An 18065-nucleotide genomic window follows, 5' to 3' on the forward strand; every position below is an offset into this window, starting at 1 on the left:
GTCGACGAGGCGGCGACACCATAGGGGCGCGGGCCACCCCTGTGCCGCGCCGGCCTATGGTCTGCGTGGCCCGTGGCCCCCTCCGGTCCTTCCCGGGTGTTCCGGAAGCTTCGTGGAAAAATAGGAACCCGGGCGTTGATTTCGTCCAATTCCGAGAATATTTCGTTACTAGGATTTCGAAACCAAAAACAGCAGAAAACAGGAACCGGCACTTCGGCATCTTGTTAATAGGTTAGTTCCAGAAAATGCGTAAATACGACATATAATGTGCATAAAACATGTAGGTATCATCAATAAAGTAGCATGGAACATAAGAAATTATCGATACGTCGGAGACGTATCAGTGGTCGAGCTCGGCCCGAGAAGTGGATAACCCTGCAGCTTTGCCGTGCAGCATGGCTTTGCCGTGCGGCAAACCATCTTTGCCGTGCGGTAGGTTCTTTGCCGTGCGGCAAGGGTGCTTTGCCGTGCGGCGCAAGCTTTGCCGTGCGGCGAGGGGACTATGCCGTGCGGGTTTGGTCTTTGCCGTGCGCTAGTGCATGGCAATGTATTTTTTAAATTTTACCATTTTGATTGAACCTTTAATTTTATTTCAAATTAAATTAAACCTGTTTTTCCAACATGAGTAATATTTCATAATGTTCTTATCATGTTTTCTTAAAGCTATAGGGGTGCAAACTCGAGCACATAAATCCTAACCCTAACCGCCGGGGTCACACATACCGCCAGAGCACCGGAACCCTAACCCTGAACCCTAAACACTAGCCCTACCCCTAAACCCTAACCCTAACCCTAACCCTAACCCTAATCCTAACCTAAAAGAATGAAAAAGTACATTGGTGCACCCTCGCGCGGAGAAATCTAGGGGGTAGACCCGTCGGGGTACACGTTCCGCTGTTTTGGGAGGAGGAGGGGGAGAACGACCGCCGGAGCACCGGAACCCCACCAAATCTTGCATGTGGGCCTAATCTATGTGTCAAAGTGTGGTGCAAGGTGTAATGCTGCAAAAGTAGCTCCCCTAAACCCTAGACCCTAGCCCTAACCCTACGCCGAACCCTAACTAGTAGATCAGGCACACCGTCGATCGTGTGATAATGGCTCGAGCTGCGGGTGTATGTGCCAAAGGGTCCCAATCTTGGTTCTCCATGTGTATATGTTCTAAAAAAACCTAAAAGAATGAAAAAGTACATTGGTGCACCCTCGCGGAGAAATCTAGGGGGTAGACTCGCCGGGCACACGTTCCGCTGTTTTGGGGGAGGAGGGGAGAACGACCGCCGAAGCACCGGAACCCCACCAAATCTTGCAAGTGGGCCTATGCTATGTGTCAAAGTGTGGTGCAAGGTCTAATGGTGCAAAAGTAGCTCCCCGTAAACCCTAGACCCTAGCCCTAACCCTACACCTAACCCTAACCAGTAGATCAGGCACACCGTCGATCGTGTGATAATGGCTCTAGCTGCGGGTATATGTGCCAAAGGGTCCCAATCTTGGTTCTCCATGTGTATATGTACTAAACAAACCTAAAAGAATGAAAAGTTACATTGGTGCACCCTCGCGCGGAGAAATCTAGGGGGTAGACCCGCCGGGCACACGTTCCGCTGTTTTGGGGGAGGAGGGGGATAACGACCGCCGGAGCACCGGAACCCCACCAAACCTTGCATGTGGACCTATGATATGTGTCAAAGTGTGGTGCAAGGTCTAATGGTGCAAAAGTAGCTCCCCTAAACCCTAAACCCTAAACCGGGAGGCTTCGAGCCCTAAACCCCTCTAAATCCCTAAACCACGACGCCGGAGCTGCAGAACCATGCATCATAAACCCTAACCCTAACCCTAAACCCTAAACCTATACCTAACCATAAATACTTACCTTTAACCTAAACCCTAGCCCTACCCCTAAACCCTAGCCCTATCCCTACACCAAACCCTAACCGATAGATCGAGCACACCCTCGATCGTGTCATAATGGCTCTAGCTGCGGGTATATCTGCCAAAGGGTCCCAATCTTGGTTCTCCATGTGTATATGTACTAAACAAACCTAAAATAATGAAAAGTTACATTGGTGCACCCTCGCGCGGAGAAATCTAGGGGGTAGACCCGCCGGGAGCACACGTTCACGTGTTTTGGGGAAGGAGGGGGAACGACCGCGGAGCACCGGAACCCCACCAAACCTTGCATGTGGACCTATGATATGTGTCAAAGTGTGGTGCAAGGTCTAATGGTGCAAAAGTAGCTCCCCTAAACCCTAAACCCTAAGCTAGGGAGGCTTCGAGCCCTAAACCCCTCTAAATCCCTAAACCACGACGCCGGAGCTGCAGAACCATGCATCATAAACCCTAACCCTAACCCTAAACCCTAAACCTATACCTAACCATAAATACTTACCTTTAACCTAAACCCTAGCCCTACCCCCTAAACCCTAGCCCTAACCCTACACCAAACCCTAACCAGTAGATCAGGCACACCCTCGATCGTGTGATAATGGCTCTAGCTGCGGGTATATGTGCCAAAGGGTCCCAATCTTGGTTCTCCATGTGTATATGTCCTAAACAAACCTAAAAGAATGAAAAGTTACATTGGTGCACCCTCGCGCGGAGAAATCTAGGGGGTAGACCCGCGGGAGCACACGTTCCATTGTTTTTGGGGAAGGAGGGGGGAACGACCGCCGGAGCACCGGAACCCCACCAAACATTGCATGTGGACCTATGATATGTGTCAAAGTGTGGTGCAAGGTCTAATGGTGCAAAAGTAGCTCCCCTAAATCCTAAACCCTAAACTGGGGAGGCTTCGAGCCCTAAACCCCTCTAAATCCCTAAACCACGACGCTCGGAGTCTGCAGAACCATGCATCATAAACCCTAACCCTAACCCTAAACCCTAAACCTATACCTAACCATAAATACTTACCTTGAACCTAAACCCTAGCCCTACCCCTAAACCCTAGCCCTAACCCTACACCAAACCCTAACCAGTAGATCGAGCACGACCTCGATCGTGTGATAATGGCTCTAGGCTGCGGGTATATGTGCCAAAGGGTCCCAATCTTGGTTCTCCATGTGTATATGTACTAAACAAACCTAAAAGAATGAAAAGTTACATTGGTGCACCCTGCGCGGAGAAATCTAGGGGGGTAGACCCGCAGGAGCACACGTTCAGCTGTTTTGGGGGAGGAGGGATAACGACCGCCGGAGCACGGAACCCCACCAAACCTTGCATGTGGACCTATGATATGTGTCAAAGTGTGGTGCAAGGTCTAATGGTGCAAAAGTAGCTCCCCTAAACCCTAAACCCTAAACCGGGGAGGCTTCGAGCCCTAAACCCCTCTAAATCCCTAAACCACGGCACGGAGCTGCAGAACCATGCATCATAAACCCTAACCCTAACCCTAAACCCTAAACCTATACCTAACCATAAATACTTACCTTTAACCTAAACCCTAGCCCTACCCCTAAACCCTAGCCCTAACCCTACACCAAACCCTAACCGATAGATCGGGCACACCCTCGATCGTGTGATAATGGCTCTAGTCATGGGTATATGTGCCAAAGGGTCCCAATCTTGGTTCTCCATGTGTATATGTACTAAACAAACCTAAAAGAATGAAAAGTTACATTGGTGCACCCTCGCGGAGAAATCTAGGGGGTAGACCCGCTGGGGCACACGTTCCACTGTTTTTGGGGAAGGAGGGGGAACGACCGCCGAGCACCGGAACCCCACCAAATCTTGCATGTGGACCTATGATATGTGTCAAAGTGTGGTGCAAGGTCTAATGGTGCAAAAGTAGCTCCCCGGTGTGACCTTCCTTACATTTGGGCGATAACACTTAGTAGATTTTCCGAAGCGCGTATTAATTGCTCCGAAACCCTGATATATGTGGGGGATCGATGAACATGGAGAGTAATTTTGTATTGCACATTGTCTTAAGTAACACTAATAAATAGTCATCAAAAAGTAAAACTAATAAAAAAATATAAGTATTAGATGAAATAAAATAGAAAGAAAAACAAATAAAATGAATGATGGCGCACGGCAAAGAAGTGGTCGCACGGCAAAGGCGGCTTTGCCGTGCACTTTGCCTGGCCTCACGGCAAAGGGTGCTGCACGGCAACGTCCCAGTCCCTTTGCCGAGCGTGCTTTCCTTGCCGTGCGGCGTTTATGCTCTTTGCCGTGCTAGTTTCTTTGCCGTGCGGTTTAGAGGGACTTTGCCGTGCGGTGAGACTTTGCCGTGCGGCGCTGCTGGCTTTGCCGTGCCACGTTTCTTTGCCGTGCGCCACTCTAATAGTTTGCCGTGCTTTCCTTCTTTGCCGTGCGTTAATACTTCCTCGCACGGCAAAGATTTCTTTGCCGTGCAGAGCCTCACGGCAATGATTTGCTGCACGGCAACGCCTGTTTTTCCCGTAGTGAACCCACCTTGCTTCATTGTCTCCACCACTTTGATACAATATGCTCGTATGATGAATTTGTTGAACCCCATATCCTGAGCTAACATAAGCCCTTCCCTAACCGCATATGCTTCACCCATTGGGGTGTCCACGACATAATCAGAAAATTATATTTGCTACACCCAAACATGCTCAATGATCATCTCTAGTGGCAGCCCCTTTGGTCCTTTGCCTGAATTAGCATCAAAGGCAGCATCGACATTAACCATGATCATACCTTTAGTTGGCCTCTTCCATCCATCTCTTGGCTTTGCAACCGTTTTCTTCATTGCTCTTTTATAATTTAGTGGCAATGCCAAGATTGGCATTGCTGATCTATATGGAGAATGAACTCATTCTCCATTTACTAGTTGTCGTCGCTCCCACCAAAGATACCACCCAGCTTGTAAGAACTAGTTCTCTTAAGCCGATATCACCTAGCAAAGGTATTTGTTCATCTCGTGCATTTTTCAAAAAATCGGCCGAGATACCGATTTATCAGCCGATTTATCGCGAATCGGGTGGTAACTGATAAGATTTTAGCATATCGGCCAATTTATAGCGCCAACGATATTTCGTCCAATTTTCACTCTCATGGCTGATATTTCGGCCGATTGTCAGTGAAATTTCCATGAAATTTGGTGTGGCAAAATCGATATTTTCGTCCTATGATTTTGTAGAATTGTGCATTAGCTCAAATTTTCATTATTATTGATTCAAATGCAAAGAATCAAGGTAATACTTTTGTGAATGATCCAAAAAAAAAATTGCATAGCATATTATAGAAAATTTAGTGTCGAAAATTAGGATTTACAAAAAATAAGCCGATATCTTCATTTTAAGGTTGACCGATAAGTTAAGATTAACGATTGCTTGAACATTGATCTCGTGTAATAATTTCTTCAATGATGACAGAACCAGAACATTTCATGTTTAGGATGCTACTAATCTTCTCACTTATCCCAAAACATCGCCAAACTTCCTTTGCTCTATCACAAGTAAAGAATATGTGCTTTACATCTTCGCACCCAGATTGACCAATAGGACATCCTCCTTATGATCCAACATGTCGTTTTGCAATAGTGACACCCTTCAATGGTATAATTCCATGCAAGGTCCTCCAACCAAAATTGTTTGATCTTACTTGTTACGTCTATATCCCATAGTTTTTTTTTCCAAACCAGAGACTAAGACTACCAGAAGCATAGTTCAAATTTCTTTCTTTTAGGCCAAACTTATATTCCCATTGAGGATGGTATGCTAATCTCACAGTAAACAAACTTGTGGTTGTATGGTGTGTTATAAAAGCGACAAGCAAATAACAAAGAACGATAAAGGAAAACGTAACGGAGACACGAGATTTAACGTGGAAAACCCCTTCCAACGCAGAAGAGGAAAAAACCACGGGCGCCAGCCAGCAAAACTTCACTATATCGGGGAGTGTTTACAAACGCCGTGGGTTATCTTATAATCTGATCAACCCTAGTCAGCGGCTTACAAGATGTATATATAGGCGGTGCCAACGATCCGTACCGTACCGAGGTGGGCTACCGCCCCCCTCACCCTCCTTCGCAGGCGTCTATGCAGGGCACGACGTATAGAAGTTAGCCTCCCTTTAGTATATGAATTTGGATCACAATACAACATGGTGCCATTCCACAAAATCCTCCGTCCTATCAAGCAAAGGAATGTCTAGAATTCGACTTGCATCGATTGGCCAAAAAATCTAAGAATTAACTCCTCATCCCATGTGAAGTCAACGGGATTAATCATGTCACACACCTTTGAAAAAAAAAGTTGTGTCCCCTTAGTGTCTGAATTTTCAGCTTATGACTCGATGGAATCCAATTGTCAGTCCAAATATCAACTTGTGTTCCATCGCCTGGTCTCCATTTACAGCCTCTCTTGAAACATTCAAGTCCCGCATGCAAGAATACTTTGTCATGTGAAGGAACTACCGCTTTTCTTCCTTACGTTAAGAATTCTTGCATCGGGATAGTATTTCGATCTCAACACTCTTGCACATAAAGATTCAGTGTCACTTATCAATCTCCAGGCTTGTTTTGCCAACAATCCAATACTAACAGTTTAGGTCTCTAAAACCCATACCTTCTCTTTGTTTAGGTATGCACAATTTCCACCATGCCTTCCAATGCATTCTCCTATGACCATTGTCATCGCCCCACTAAAATTGTGAAATAGGGTCATAAATTCATGTGCAAATGTTTTTTATTTATTTTGGAATCTTGAACACCGACATCGCAAAAACAGGTATTGCTTGAGCAATTACTTTTTTTTAAACTTCCTTCCCTCCTAAACTCAACAATTTCTCCTTACATCCATTCATTCTCGAGAGCACCCAATCTAGCTATAAGGTGGCTCCAACCATAGAAGGCAGGCCCAAATATTTATCATCGATTGACTCGGTCATTATATTCAGAATTGCACAAATTTCAGCTTTCACATCCACCTCTGTATTTTCACTAAAATAAATACTAGACTTTGCTTCACTAAGCATTTGTCTAGAACTGTCACAATACAGGTCCAAGATTTGTTTCAGCTTCTGAGCATTCTTCTTATATGCATGCATGAGAATTAAAGAATCATCCACGAAATAGTAGGTGGCTGTAGCATCTGTACAGACTTTCACACCATCCAGTTCCCCTCTCAGTTCTGCTCCAACCAGCAAACTAGACAAACCCTACGCTACCAGAAATAAATAAGGGGATAATGGATCATACAGACGATACACGCGCCATAATCATATATATCCATATGCTGCGAAACCCCAACTACTCCATCATCCTCCTCAAATAATACCACTCTATTCTGTCATATGCCTTGTGCGTATCAAGTTTAGTCGCACACCGGCCTTTCTTTCCTTGCTTCATTTTGATTGTATGTATACACTCATAAGCAACAAGAATATTATTCGTTATCAATCGCACCCGTACAAAAAACTTTGATGCTCGCTTATAATTTTCCAGCAAGATAACCTACAATCGATTAGCCAACATCTTTCAAAAAACCTTATATATACAACACTAGAACATGAAAGCGCGCGTTGCAGCGCCCGTCCATCTTGTCAAAATAACAGTATACTATTTGACAAATATGAACACAACAACAAATCAGTTCGGATTGAATTTTTTGTTGAGTTCAACTCCCAAGAAAATATGATACAAGCTGGATGTGTGCAGCAAACTGGAATTGTAGAAGATTCAAGCATAAAAAATTAAAGACAAAAAGATAACCATTTATCTCCCTACCATTAGTGAACAAGGTTCATATACCATCTAAATTCTACTCCCTCCGTTCCATAATTCTTGTCGCAATTTTAATTCAAATTTGAACTAAAGCCACGACAAGAATTATGGAATGGAAGGAGCAATTTTAGTTCCTTGGTAGGTTCTGAACCAGTTAATTGAGGCATTTTATCACTTCAATTTTCTAAAGGCATTGCCCCCATATGGGTTCCGAGGCTTCGAGGATCTTTTTTGTATGGAAGGGGCAAGGATATCCATTTGTGTTAGTGAGAAAATTAGACTATATGCTAAATAGGAATCAGGACACATTTAATCATCAGAACAAAAGCTAGAAGTTTAGACTGGGCAGATCTTTGACCGTGACCTTTTCTTTTCCAAAACAGTCAGAACAAAAAAACAAGATGAAACTGACATATATAACTTTATGTCGGAACGGATGCTGGTCTACGATTCCATACCTGTTGCTGGTTGTGTCTTACTTCCAATTGTATCCATGGAGACCAAAAAACAACCAGGGCATCCCAAGTAGGAACTGATAAGAATTAAGAAACAAGAAGAACCAAGCATCACATACTTGGGAGTTGGGACGGGGGAAAAGATCAATAATACAGCTCTTGGAGACGTAGGCGGGGGCCTTGGTGTAGGAAGGTGCTGATGATGACCCAGTACTCGGGGTCCATGGCAAAATCGAGGGAGATGACACCCTTCATCCATTGATGAACGGAAGCTGTAGCGGAGGATGGATGATCAGTGAGGGGCGGTGCATGGGAGGCAAGTCAGACACACCTTAGCATACCTCTCCTTGACCTCTGGCACACGTCGTCACGATCGCCTAGAACCAGCTCCATCGAGTATGCCTGAACAAATTAGTTCCTTGTGGTCGAATGGATGTGAGGAAGACAAACGGGAGGTGCAAGATATATGGACGGGCCTAGCAAAAAGAAAGGAGGCAACCGGGTAGTACGTAGCTCCACCTCCGCTACCATCAATGCTTACAGAATGGAAACGGTAGATCTTCGTCGCCATTTTACTCCGTAATAAACATTCGAAGGGATGGAGAAGGTGAACAACCGAACGACTGAGATTTTGCTGGGCTGCAGATGAAGAGATATCCACTGGGCCGTCGCAGCAACCAACCCACAGTCCCACACCACACGGCCTGGTGAACGAGAGGCTGCCGAAATAGGTCTGCCCAGTAGCATCCGCTTAAATAGGGCCGGTCCATTTAGTGCGAATTGATGACGAGAGATGCCGCAGCTGTTCCGTCTGTTCGGGCGAGAAGTAACGATCTGGGACATAGGTATGTAATCCGACGGTTAAGAGAGCTAAATCGCTGTGGAGAGGCTGTGGTGGTTCCATTATACTGTTAACTAATTACATAAAGCTAATAAGCCTAAATTGTGAAATCAACTTTGGGCTATCAATCTTTGGAATCAAAACTACATTCGTGTCATTCCAACCAACAGGGACACTCAAATTGCTAACAGCTTCTGAAACCTCTTTCACCTAATCGTCGCCTAACAACTCTCAAAACCGCTTATAAAAAAATAGCATGTGAACCATCTGGCCCTGGAGCCTAACAACTCTCAAAACCGCTTATAAAAAAATAGCATGTGAACCAGCTTCCAGGTCTCCAATGCTAAATAGAGCCTTATTTACCTCATCAGCTGTAAACGGTTTCATCAAATTTTGATTCATATCATTTGTCACTTTATGTGTCACGTCATTGAAAGCTTCCTCATTTGGGATTTGAACTTCTGATGTGAACAATTTCATGAAATGGTTCTTGACAAGGTCACAAATGACCTCTCTCCCCTCTTGCATCACACCTGATCATCCCTTAGGCCTTTGATAGTATTCCTTTTCTTCCTTCTAGTAGCATAATTATGGAAAAAAATATGTTATGGATATGCTTAAGTTTAATACTATAAGCATTACTCTCTGTTTGGTACATGGATGCTTAGGTGGATGCTTACTAAAATAAATTGGCTTTTATTTAAATATTGGTTCGTATTTATACTAGCCATCTCTCATAAAAGGTATTTATATAAAAATAAACCGATTTTCGTGTAAACACTGATGTTTATTTATACTAAATAGATGTGTAACTAGACATCTCATCTACATAAATAAGCACTACTGCTTAAGAAAAAAGTTTAGTTTATTTCCGTAGTACGTTTAAGAAGATGTGTAACTAAATAGATGTGTAACTAGACATTTCAAGTAGTACTACATTGAAAGAGTGAGAGAAAAGAGGAAGCAATGTTGAAAGTGAAAATCACGTGCGTTGGAAGAAAGCGAGAAAAATTAGCTAATCGCAATAACTCCTTATCTAAATTAGGAACAATTAAGAGAGGGGCCTTAGATTACATAAATATTTAAAAATTGTGAGAGGACTAGGAAACTCAAACAGAGGGAGCAGTAGTGTTTATTTATGAAGAGAAGATGCTTAATTAGTTACCCTTTTTATACCAGTAATCATTGTTGTTTAAGAAAGAACTGGTTCACTTTTATAAGCACCTTTCTATGCACTTCTTATTGTACATGACCTTCAGAGTTACAATCAAATTCAGAAAAAAGTTAAAATCCTTCAACACAACAATAGCCATGAAGAAACGGGGTAAAATTAAGGAACAAGTATACATACCCCTCAACTTTTGGAAAACATGATCCTCCACCGGTGCAAATCAATGCAAAATGTAACACACACATCCTAGGTATGTTCTGGCTTGTTGGTCGTAGGATGAGCTACATATGGACTTGGGGTATGGCCCATCCGGGTGATTATAAAGGTAGAAGAGGCAACAGACATACGATATCGAATAGAATACTAGAACAGAACAAAACTGAAATGGTGTTATCCTCTTGTTAGTGTGATCATTTTCCAGCAATTTTGTTTGTCTGTATGCACCTGTGTTGTTATCCTGTTCTATGAAGTACTCGTAGTAGCATCTTTACCAGGACTAAGTTGTTGAATGGGCTTCAATCAGATGTGATTTGTTTTCGGATAATGGAAGAATTTTAACATGACAATTAATTTGTGTGACCAATATTCTGCCATGATTCATTTGTTCAATGCAATCCAACCGCATACGATTCTTTTGAGGTACAATCAGAATGAAGCGGATATGAACTGGCATGAACAGCACAATGAACCGATCGGTTGTCCTGTAAACCCACAATCTACAAATCAAGTTCGTATTAACTAATGAAAATTTCCCATTTTATTATCGGTGTTGTCCGGGAAGCAAATCATGACAGTGGAATTAATCAAGCATAGAGGTCGATGCCCCAGAACTTTGCTGGCTGGTTGGTGCGGTAGTTGCGGTCGAGCGCCTTCATCTTCTCCATGTCCTCGCCGGAGATGTCAAAGTCGAAGACCGCGAAGTTCTCCTCCAGCCTTTCCACCTTGGAGGTCTTGGGGATCACCACCGTGTTCCTCTGGAGGCCCCATCGGAGGACGAGCTGCGCCGGCGTCTTGACATATTTCTCAGCCAGAGACTGCAACATCGGTACAGGAAATCAGTTTGACAAACTATCACCACGCACGCAGGCCTGCACAAGTTTTCTTTTTCGCAGATACTGGAATGGAATGTGATACTGACCTTGATGACTGGGTCGTCGAGGCACGAGACGGAACCAAACCACTCGGTGTTGGCAGTGGACCCGCCCAGGGGTGTGTGTGCAGTGACGCAGATCCCATGCTTCTGGCAGAACTTCACAAGAGATTCACGCTGGAAGTAAGGGTGTGTCTCGATTTGGTTGACCGCAGGCTTTATCTTGGCATACGCCAAGATGTCTCTGGTGAGGAAGATGTCGTAATTGCTGCATGTATAATTCAAGGGTCAGGCTCAAGAAAATAAAGTCCTACAGAGGTAGGCCGTGAAATCTCAACTGATGATGTGGAGACAACATAACGGAACTATGAAAATGAGATATTGGTAATTACTAATTAGGTTCAAAATTGACAGTCAGCCATCACAGTAGTCTATAAACCTGACATTACGGAAGAGATTCCCAAGTTGCAGCTACTTAAAGAGAAGAAAATGTCATGGATACCATATGTAGAATCATTATTCTAATCGTCACTAAGGACACTGCAAGGAGACAAATCAAAGACTCCCTATACAGAAGAATAAACATAGAAAGACATAATCTTATTCTTTGCGCCAGCATATGTCATCATTCGGTCTACTCATCTGATATTGGCACACACAAATTGTAAGGTATTCAATTGGATAAGATATGGAACAGGAAAAATCACCTGGAATCTATTTAAAATTTAACAGTATCGGCCTACATCAATGTTTTAAATAGCGAGCTATGCTTCTTAGCGGCGGTATTTTTTAGGCGCTAAGGAAGCTATAGCGGAGCTAAGTCATTTAGCGCTTTTGTAAAAAACAAGAAAACTCCTAAAAATTATTAGACGTCAAACATTCATATCATCTATATATCATCTATAAATATGACATTTAGCTAAGTCATTTCTTTTTTCTATCAATGCATCGAAACACAAAGCTTTTTGCGTTTTCGCGAAAAAATAAATATGACAAGAAATTCAATGATTCAATGATACGAAACTTGTACTAAAAAATTATGATGATTTAGTAATAAAAGTAGTGCATAAATGCATATTACATAATTAGATCTAAATTTTAAATTTAAATGTTAAAATATTTGAGCTAACCGGGAGAAATAACGCTATTTTCAGCCCTATTTAGCGTTTTAGCGCGATTTAGCGACCTATTAGCGAGAGATTCTATTTAACGCTAAAAGTGCTTATCTTTAGCGAGAGTCTTGTGAATCTTCTATAGCGATGCTATAGCGAAGAGATAGCGCGCTATTTAAAAGGAAAATGCTTTATTTCCTCCGGAGGATCAACGCGTTCCAGCCTCCGGATTCTCTGCACGCCACGCGTCCATGCGAACGCCACGGAAACAGAACCGCACAAGCAAACCGGGGCCCACCATCTACCTTATCTCCTCCCTAGTTCTCTCCCGTCCACTTATTTTTCCCATTGCTTTCTCCTACCTCACGAGAGCAGCGAATCCCACCACAACGGGGAGGTCAGCCCCAGGAACCAGCGTTGGCCCCTCCTCCTCCGGTGACTCCCCATGCACCTCCTACCTTCTCCCTCCGCTGCTCCTCCTACCGCTCTCCCCTGCTCTCGCGGCCCCGACGAGGTCAACTGCGATGCCGCCCGCCGATGAGGATGTCGTGGCCAGGGTGTCATGGGAGGCGGCGCCACGGCGGTGCTGCAAGGCCATGCCGCCGGTGCTGCTCGAGCGGCGGTCATAGTTGCTGCACTGGAGGCGGCACCATGACGGCGTTACAAGACCAGGCTGGCGGTGCTGCAAAGGTCCGGCGTCGGAGCTGCAAAGGGACGCCCGTGGATCTGCAAATCCCCGCCGCCGATGCTGCAAAGGGCGGCGGCGGAGCTGCAAAGGGCCGTCGGCGGAGCTGCAAATCCCCTCCTCCGTTGCTGCAAAGGGCGGCAGCGGAGCTGCAAGGGCCACCGGCGGAGCTGCAAGTCCCCACCACCGGTGCTGCAAAGGGCTGCCGGCGGAGCTTCAAAGGCCAAGCATGGCTGCTGCAAGGGCCACCGGCGGAGCTGCAAGGGCCACCGGCGGAGCTGCAAGTCCCCACCACCGGTGCTGCAAAGGGCCGCCGGCGGAGCTTCAAAGGCCAAGCATGGTTGCTGCAAAGGCCCGCCACCAGAGCTGCAAAGGCCAAGCACGGCTGCTGCCAGCGGGGGCAACAGTGCTACAGGCGCCAGGGGTGGTGCGTCCAGCCGGCGCCGGCAGTGCTGCCGGTGGTTCTGCCGGCGGTGCTGCCATGGAGGAGGATGGAGCTTCCATCGGCGGGAGGCGGTGCTACGAGGAGGAGCGCATATGCTGCAAGGAGAGTCGGCGGTGCGTCCCACCGGAGTTCACGTGTTGCCGGCGAGATCCCTCACTATAGGTGTTTCTAGGTGTGCCGGGAGGATGGTGCGGCCATTGCGTGATGTTTTTCATTTTGTTTTTGTTTTTCTTTTTTTTTCCTCTGTGGAAAATATAAGAGGTGGACGTGGGGTGGTGGTTCTGGAGGGACACGTGTCGGACGGGGGACTCGGAGGTTCGGGAGGAAATAATCCTCCGGAGGATCCTCAGCAGTGTCCTATTTAAAACTTTGGCCTACATAGATTTATGTGTAACCTAGAGGAAAGAGTTGTTTGTACAATTGTACGAATGAAGCAAGAACAAAAGAAATATTGAAACACAAATATACATAGTATAGAGTCACCCACACGAATCTATAACAACTCAGGTTCAGCAAGACTTGGAAGGTTCCCAGTGTAAGAATGAGAAAGGGATAAACTATGGGCAACAAGGAACATCAACTAATTTGCAGAAATAAGCCAATAATTGAAAAGATCAGGAAGCACCACATCACTATAAAAATGCAGTTGATAGGAGATATAGACCAAACAAGTTTACGTACTAGTAAACTAAGGGAACAATTAAGCTGGACAGTTCAATACTAAATATACTGAACTGTGGCTTCGGCTAGAAACAAAAGGGAAAATAACAAGTAATTGACAAATGATGAATCATAAGAAAAAAGGCAGGCTAAATGAATCAAGGAACAAATACCACAAAATTGAAAACAATAAAAATAACATAACGTAGAAGAATCAATGTAGCATGCTATGCTTTACCTAATCCCAATGCTGCGAACCAATCCCTTGGAAACAAGATCTTCCATCGCATGCCATGTTGTCTCCAATGAGATTGTTGTATCAATATCAAGCACACCATCATCACCAAGAGCACTGGCAGTCGTGCCAACTCCTGTTACAATTGAAATTAAAATACTCAATCAATTCAGTGAGTCACACAATGAAACATAACACAAAATGCTCTTCATCAATGCAAGGTAAAATAAAGACGAGGATCATACCAGTATGCTTAGTAGCAACTGGGAAGTGAATAAGGTAGAGATCAAGATAATCCAACCGCAGCTTCTTCAGACTGGCCTTACAGGCTTCGAGCACATGGCCATGATCTGAGTTCCACAACTACAATAACAACATATGTGAAGATTTCAGTAACAAAATAGACAATAACAACATATGTGGAGATTCCAGTAATGTGATAGACAATAACAACATATGTGGAGGTTTCAAAAACATAATATATGTGGGAGAAAAACAGATTCAAGATTATCATCACATGAATGTTGAGACCCAAATCAGGTGTACATAAAAACAACCATAGGTATACTGAGAATGTCATCAGGGTCCCAATGTCATCACATCTCATGTCAGCCATAAGCCTATAGGAAATTCCAACAATATGTGGGGATTCATATTCTGACACTATCAGCAGCAAGCACATCATACTCACGACGCATTGCAATAATAACAAAACCTTGTTCCAGTTAAGTCACAGGGCCACCTCCAAGTTTTTTAAGCGTTCCATCAGACACTTAATAGGTCGTCGTCATTTGAAGGTTAAGAGATGGGACCTGATGTAGCAGCCACGCCTAGCACTGACAGATGCAGCACCTTTTCTCAAAATGGTAGATCAACCATTTGATTTCAATCTACTCCCTCCGATCCATATTATTTGATGTTGAAATGGATGTACCTACAACTAAAATATGTCTAGATACATCTATATTAGCATCAAGTAATATGAATCAGAGGGAGTACCATAGTTTCGAATACCACATCCAACCACACTATCATACAGTGGTTTAACGAAGGGCCTATGTTATATAAGCATTTCCTATAGAAAGCCTGGTTTAGACATTGTTATTAACAGACTCAGGTCCTTGCACAAAGTGGCAGCTGGTTCGTCATTTCCAACATAAGAAAACAACAGTATTTTATTATCTGAACAATAACCGTCCATATATGCACCTTGGTTGTGATGAAAAGATCTTCCCTCTTGGCAAGTCCAGTTTCGAATGCCTCGGCAAGTGCATCACCAACTTCAGCCTCGTTTTGGTAGTCAGCTGCAAGAGCAGAAAGCGAGCCCAGTTAGAAAATCATCGCCACAGCACTCCCTAAATACACCACTGTCAAGTGTCAATTAAGAGCTAAACTATTGAATGAAAACAACGCATTCTTTCTTCGTCAATCCTTGCAAATCTACTGCTCGTCACCGAGTTCAAACCGCATAAACTAGACAATGAGGAACACGGTGTTTTCAAAATCAGATTGAAGTTTCACAGCCGGACACACAAAGCATATCCTAGATTAGAGCCATTGGGCTGCAAGATATGAGTCGTGGGGATCCGTTTCAATTCGATTCGATTCCATCCAGGCGGGCGGGCGTAGATGCGAAGAGGTGGATAAGGGGAAGCGGGCGGACGGCGTACCGGCGCAGTCGAAGTGGCGGTAGCCGGCGCGGAGGGCGGAGTGGATGAGGCCGCGGATGGCGGGGGAGTCCATCCGCCAGACGCCGAGCCCCACTGCCGGCATCTGGTGCCCGCTGCTCAGTGCCAGCGCCGTCGCCGCCATCGCTCGCGGACCGGGTCGAGCAGGTCGGATGCGTGGGCTCGTCGGAGACGGAGATGAGAAGAGAGGACGGCAAAGCGCAGTACAGTTCAGTCAGCAGGCCTCGCTCAATCGTGGCATCTGGAGAGGGAAAACAAAGAAGATTCCGGTGGACTCCGGTGGGTGAACTGGTGGTCGATAGGTGAACACATGAATTTTGTGGAAATCGGTGAAGTAAATGACTATTGTCAAATCAAAGAGTGTAGAATTAAAATGCGTGATGTGCTCGAATAATTTAGATTTGGATTCATCGGTCGTGTGGAACTTGATGATGTAGATTGTAGACCAACCTTCTGTCTTCGCTACATCATGTGCGTCAACATTATGGATGATACGTCATGAAAAGTTAAATCTTCTCATTTATGAAATGATATGTTATTTCATCCTCGGCCATATATCTATGATAGGGAAACATCAACAAATACGGAGGAAATGGAGAATTCCACGGATGCTCAAGGACTCAAGGCCAAGGTCACGGAGGCACGGAAGAGGAGACCGGAGAAGAGCTGGAGAAACCGGCACCACCGGTCCCCGCGAAGAACATGATCGGCGCACGAACCGACACGCCAAAACACTCGCCGAACCGGATCGGCGCCTAGTGGCACCGTCGGTCTTACCGCTAAAATGATATGCACTATGTTATCTTTACCTTTTGGTTTATACCCAAACTATCCCTAGATCGTGGTTCTCTATATATAGTTTCCCCTCCCCACCTAGAAACCATAGAGTTGATAGAGAATTATGCTTATGTTTCCACCATCTCTAGTGGATTAGAAACCCTCCCCCCCTCTCTTAGACACAAATGTATGAGTTGTATCCAATGCCCTCTTTATGTGATTGTTTTTTCAGTTGCATGATTCTAGTTGAACAAGTCTCTCCCGATTTGGGTCTCTACTTTGCTACTGCTCTTTCATGTTTGTGCATCTACCGATTGCATACCGATCTTTCACTCGGGACTTCTGCCTCGTGTATTTTCCTTGAGTAATTATATCGGGGCGATGGTTCGGTCCGTTGAGAACAAATTGGATTGTATCGGGTTATTTGTTCTTCGTGTTCTTCGTGCTCATCCCTCTCCCTCTTTTCCTTGGTTAATTCGTGAGATCGGGCAACCCACGAAGGTTCAGACTTCCATCATATTTGAAGGTAGCCACATGTCATTCATTTAACAATGCATATTGCAACACACACAGAACCCACCCAACGGAAGACACAAAGGGAACAACCATTCCAGAGCAACAGAAAAATATACCCCATGAGAGAGAAATTAACATTCCTATTCTTTGGGGGAATAATCGTTGAATGAAGCCTTCGTCTCTTGCCATCCTCCATCGCCGCGATGAAAGCAGCCGCCAGATGAGGATGCAAGAACCGCCTGCCAAGAGTTGTTGCCGCACCATCTTAATGAAGCTTTGTGAGCCGAACATCCACCGCGAACGACAGAGCACATATTGTTGTGGTGTGTCGGCCGGGGTCTAACCCCATGCAACTCGAGGCCCGGAACCACCGTCTCCAATTGACAAAGTCGATGCAACCACCAACCATGCACCAGAAATTCGGGTTTACCCCCTGCACGACGTTGTCGTCCCTAGAGATGACGAGCGACAAGTGACTCTTCTACAGGACGAACTCATAGGCCTCACAACTGCGTAGGAGCACACGCCACTACAACGGAGAGGAGACCAGAGGACACAATTGCACATCTTGGTCGCCGCTGCAGCCTCGCTGACCAAACCTGGACACAAATACCTCATCGGACGTACAATCTCGTGAGGAACACAAACACGAAGCTCCACAGCGCATCCAGATGGACGACCACCTCGATGGGACTAGAGTCGGGAACAA

General features: G+C 45.0%; 1 protein-coding gene across 1 annotated transcript; it reads right to left on the minus strand.

Annotated features, from left to right (window-relative positions):
• Positions 1–10692: 10692 nt before the first annotated feature.
• On the minus strand, positions 10693–16267 carry LOC124686331 (NADP-dependent D-sorbitol-6-phosphate dehydrogenase-like). The gene is made up of 6 exons (XM_047220296.1): positions 16046–16267; positions 15585–15679; positions 14621–14738; positions 14379–14511; positions 11287–11506; positions 10693–11182 (listed from the first exon to the last, which is right to left on the minus strand). Exons 1-6 carry the CDS (start codon positions 16185–16187, stop codon positions 10952–10954), a joined length of 939 nt encoding a protein of 312 aa, XP_047076252.1. The 5' UTR covers positions 16188–16267; the 3' UTR covers positions 10693–10951.
• Between the last annotated feature and the right edge of the window lie 1798 nt (positions 16268–18065).

Source organism: Lolium rigidum, chromosome 2 (genome assembly GCF_022539505.1).
Source record: "Lolium rigidum isolate FL_2022 chromosome 2, APGP_CSIRO_Lrig_0.1, whole genome shotgun sequence".
Lineage (NCBI taxonomy): Eukaryota > Viridiplantae > Streptophyta > Magnoliopsida > Poales > Poaceae > Lolium > Lolium rigidum.

Excerpts from the sequence above, each read along its gene's own strand:
- LOC124686331 (XM_047220296.1), bottom strand. The coding sequence starts at position 16,187 with ATGGCGGCGACGGCGCTGGCACTGAGCAGCGGGCACCAGATGCCGGCA. Across the intron at positions 15,680-16,045 it reads CCGCCACTTCGACTGCGCCG|CTGACTACCAAAACGAGGCT; the intron begins GTACGCCGTCCG and ends CTGCTCTTGCAG. Across the intron at positions 11,507-14,378 it reads GTTCGCAGCATTGGGATTAG|CAATTACGACATCTTCCTCA; the intron begins GTAAAGCATAGC and ends TTATACATGCAG.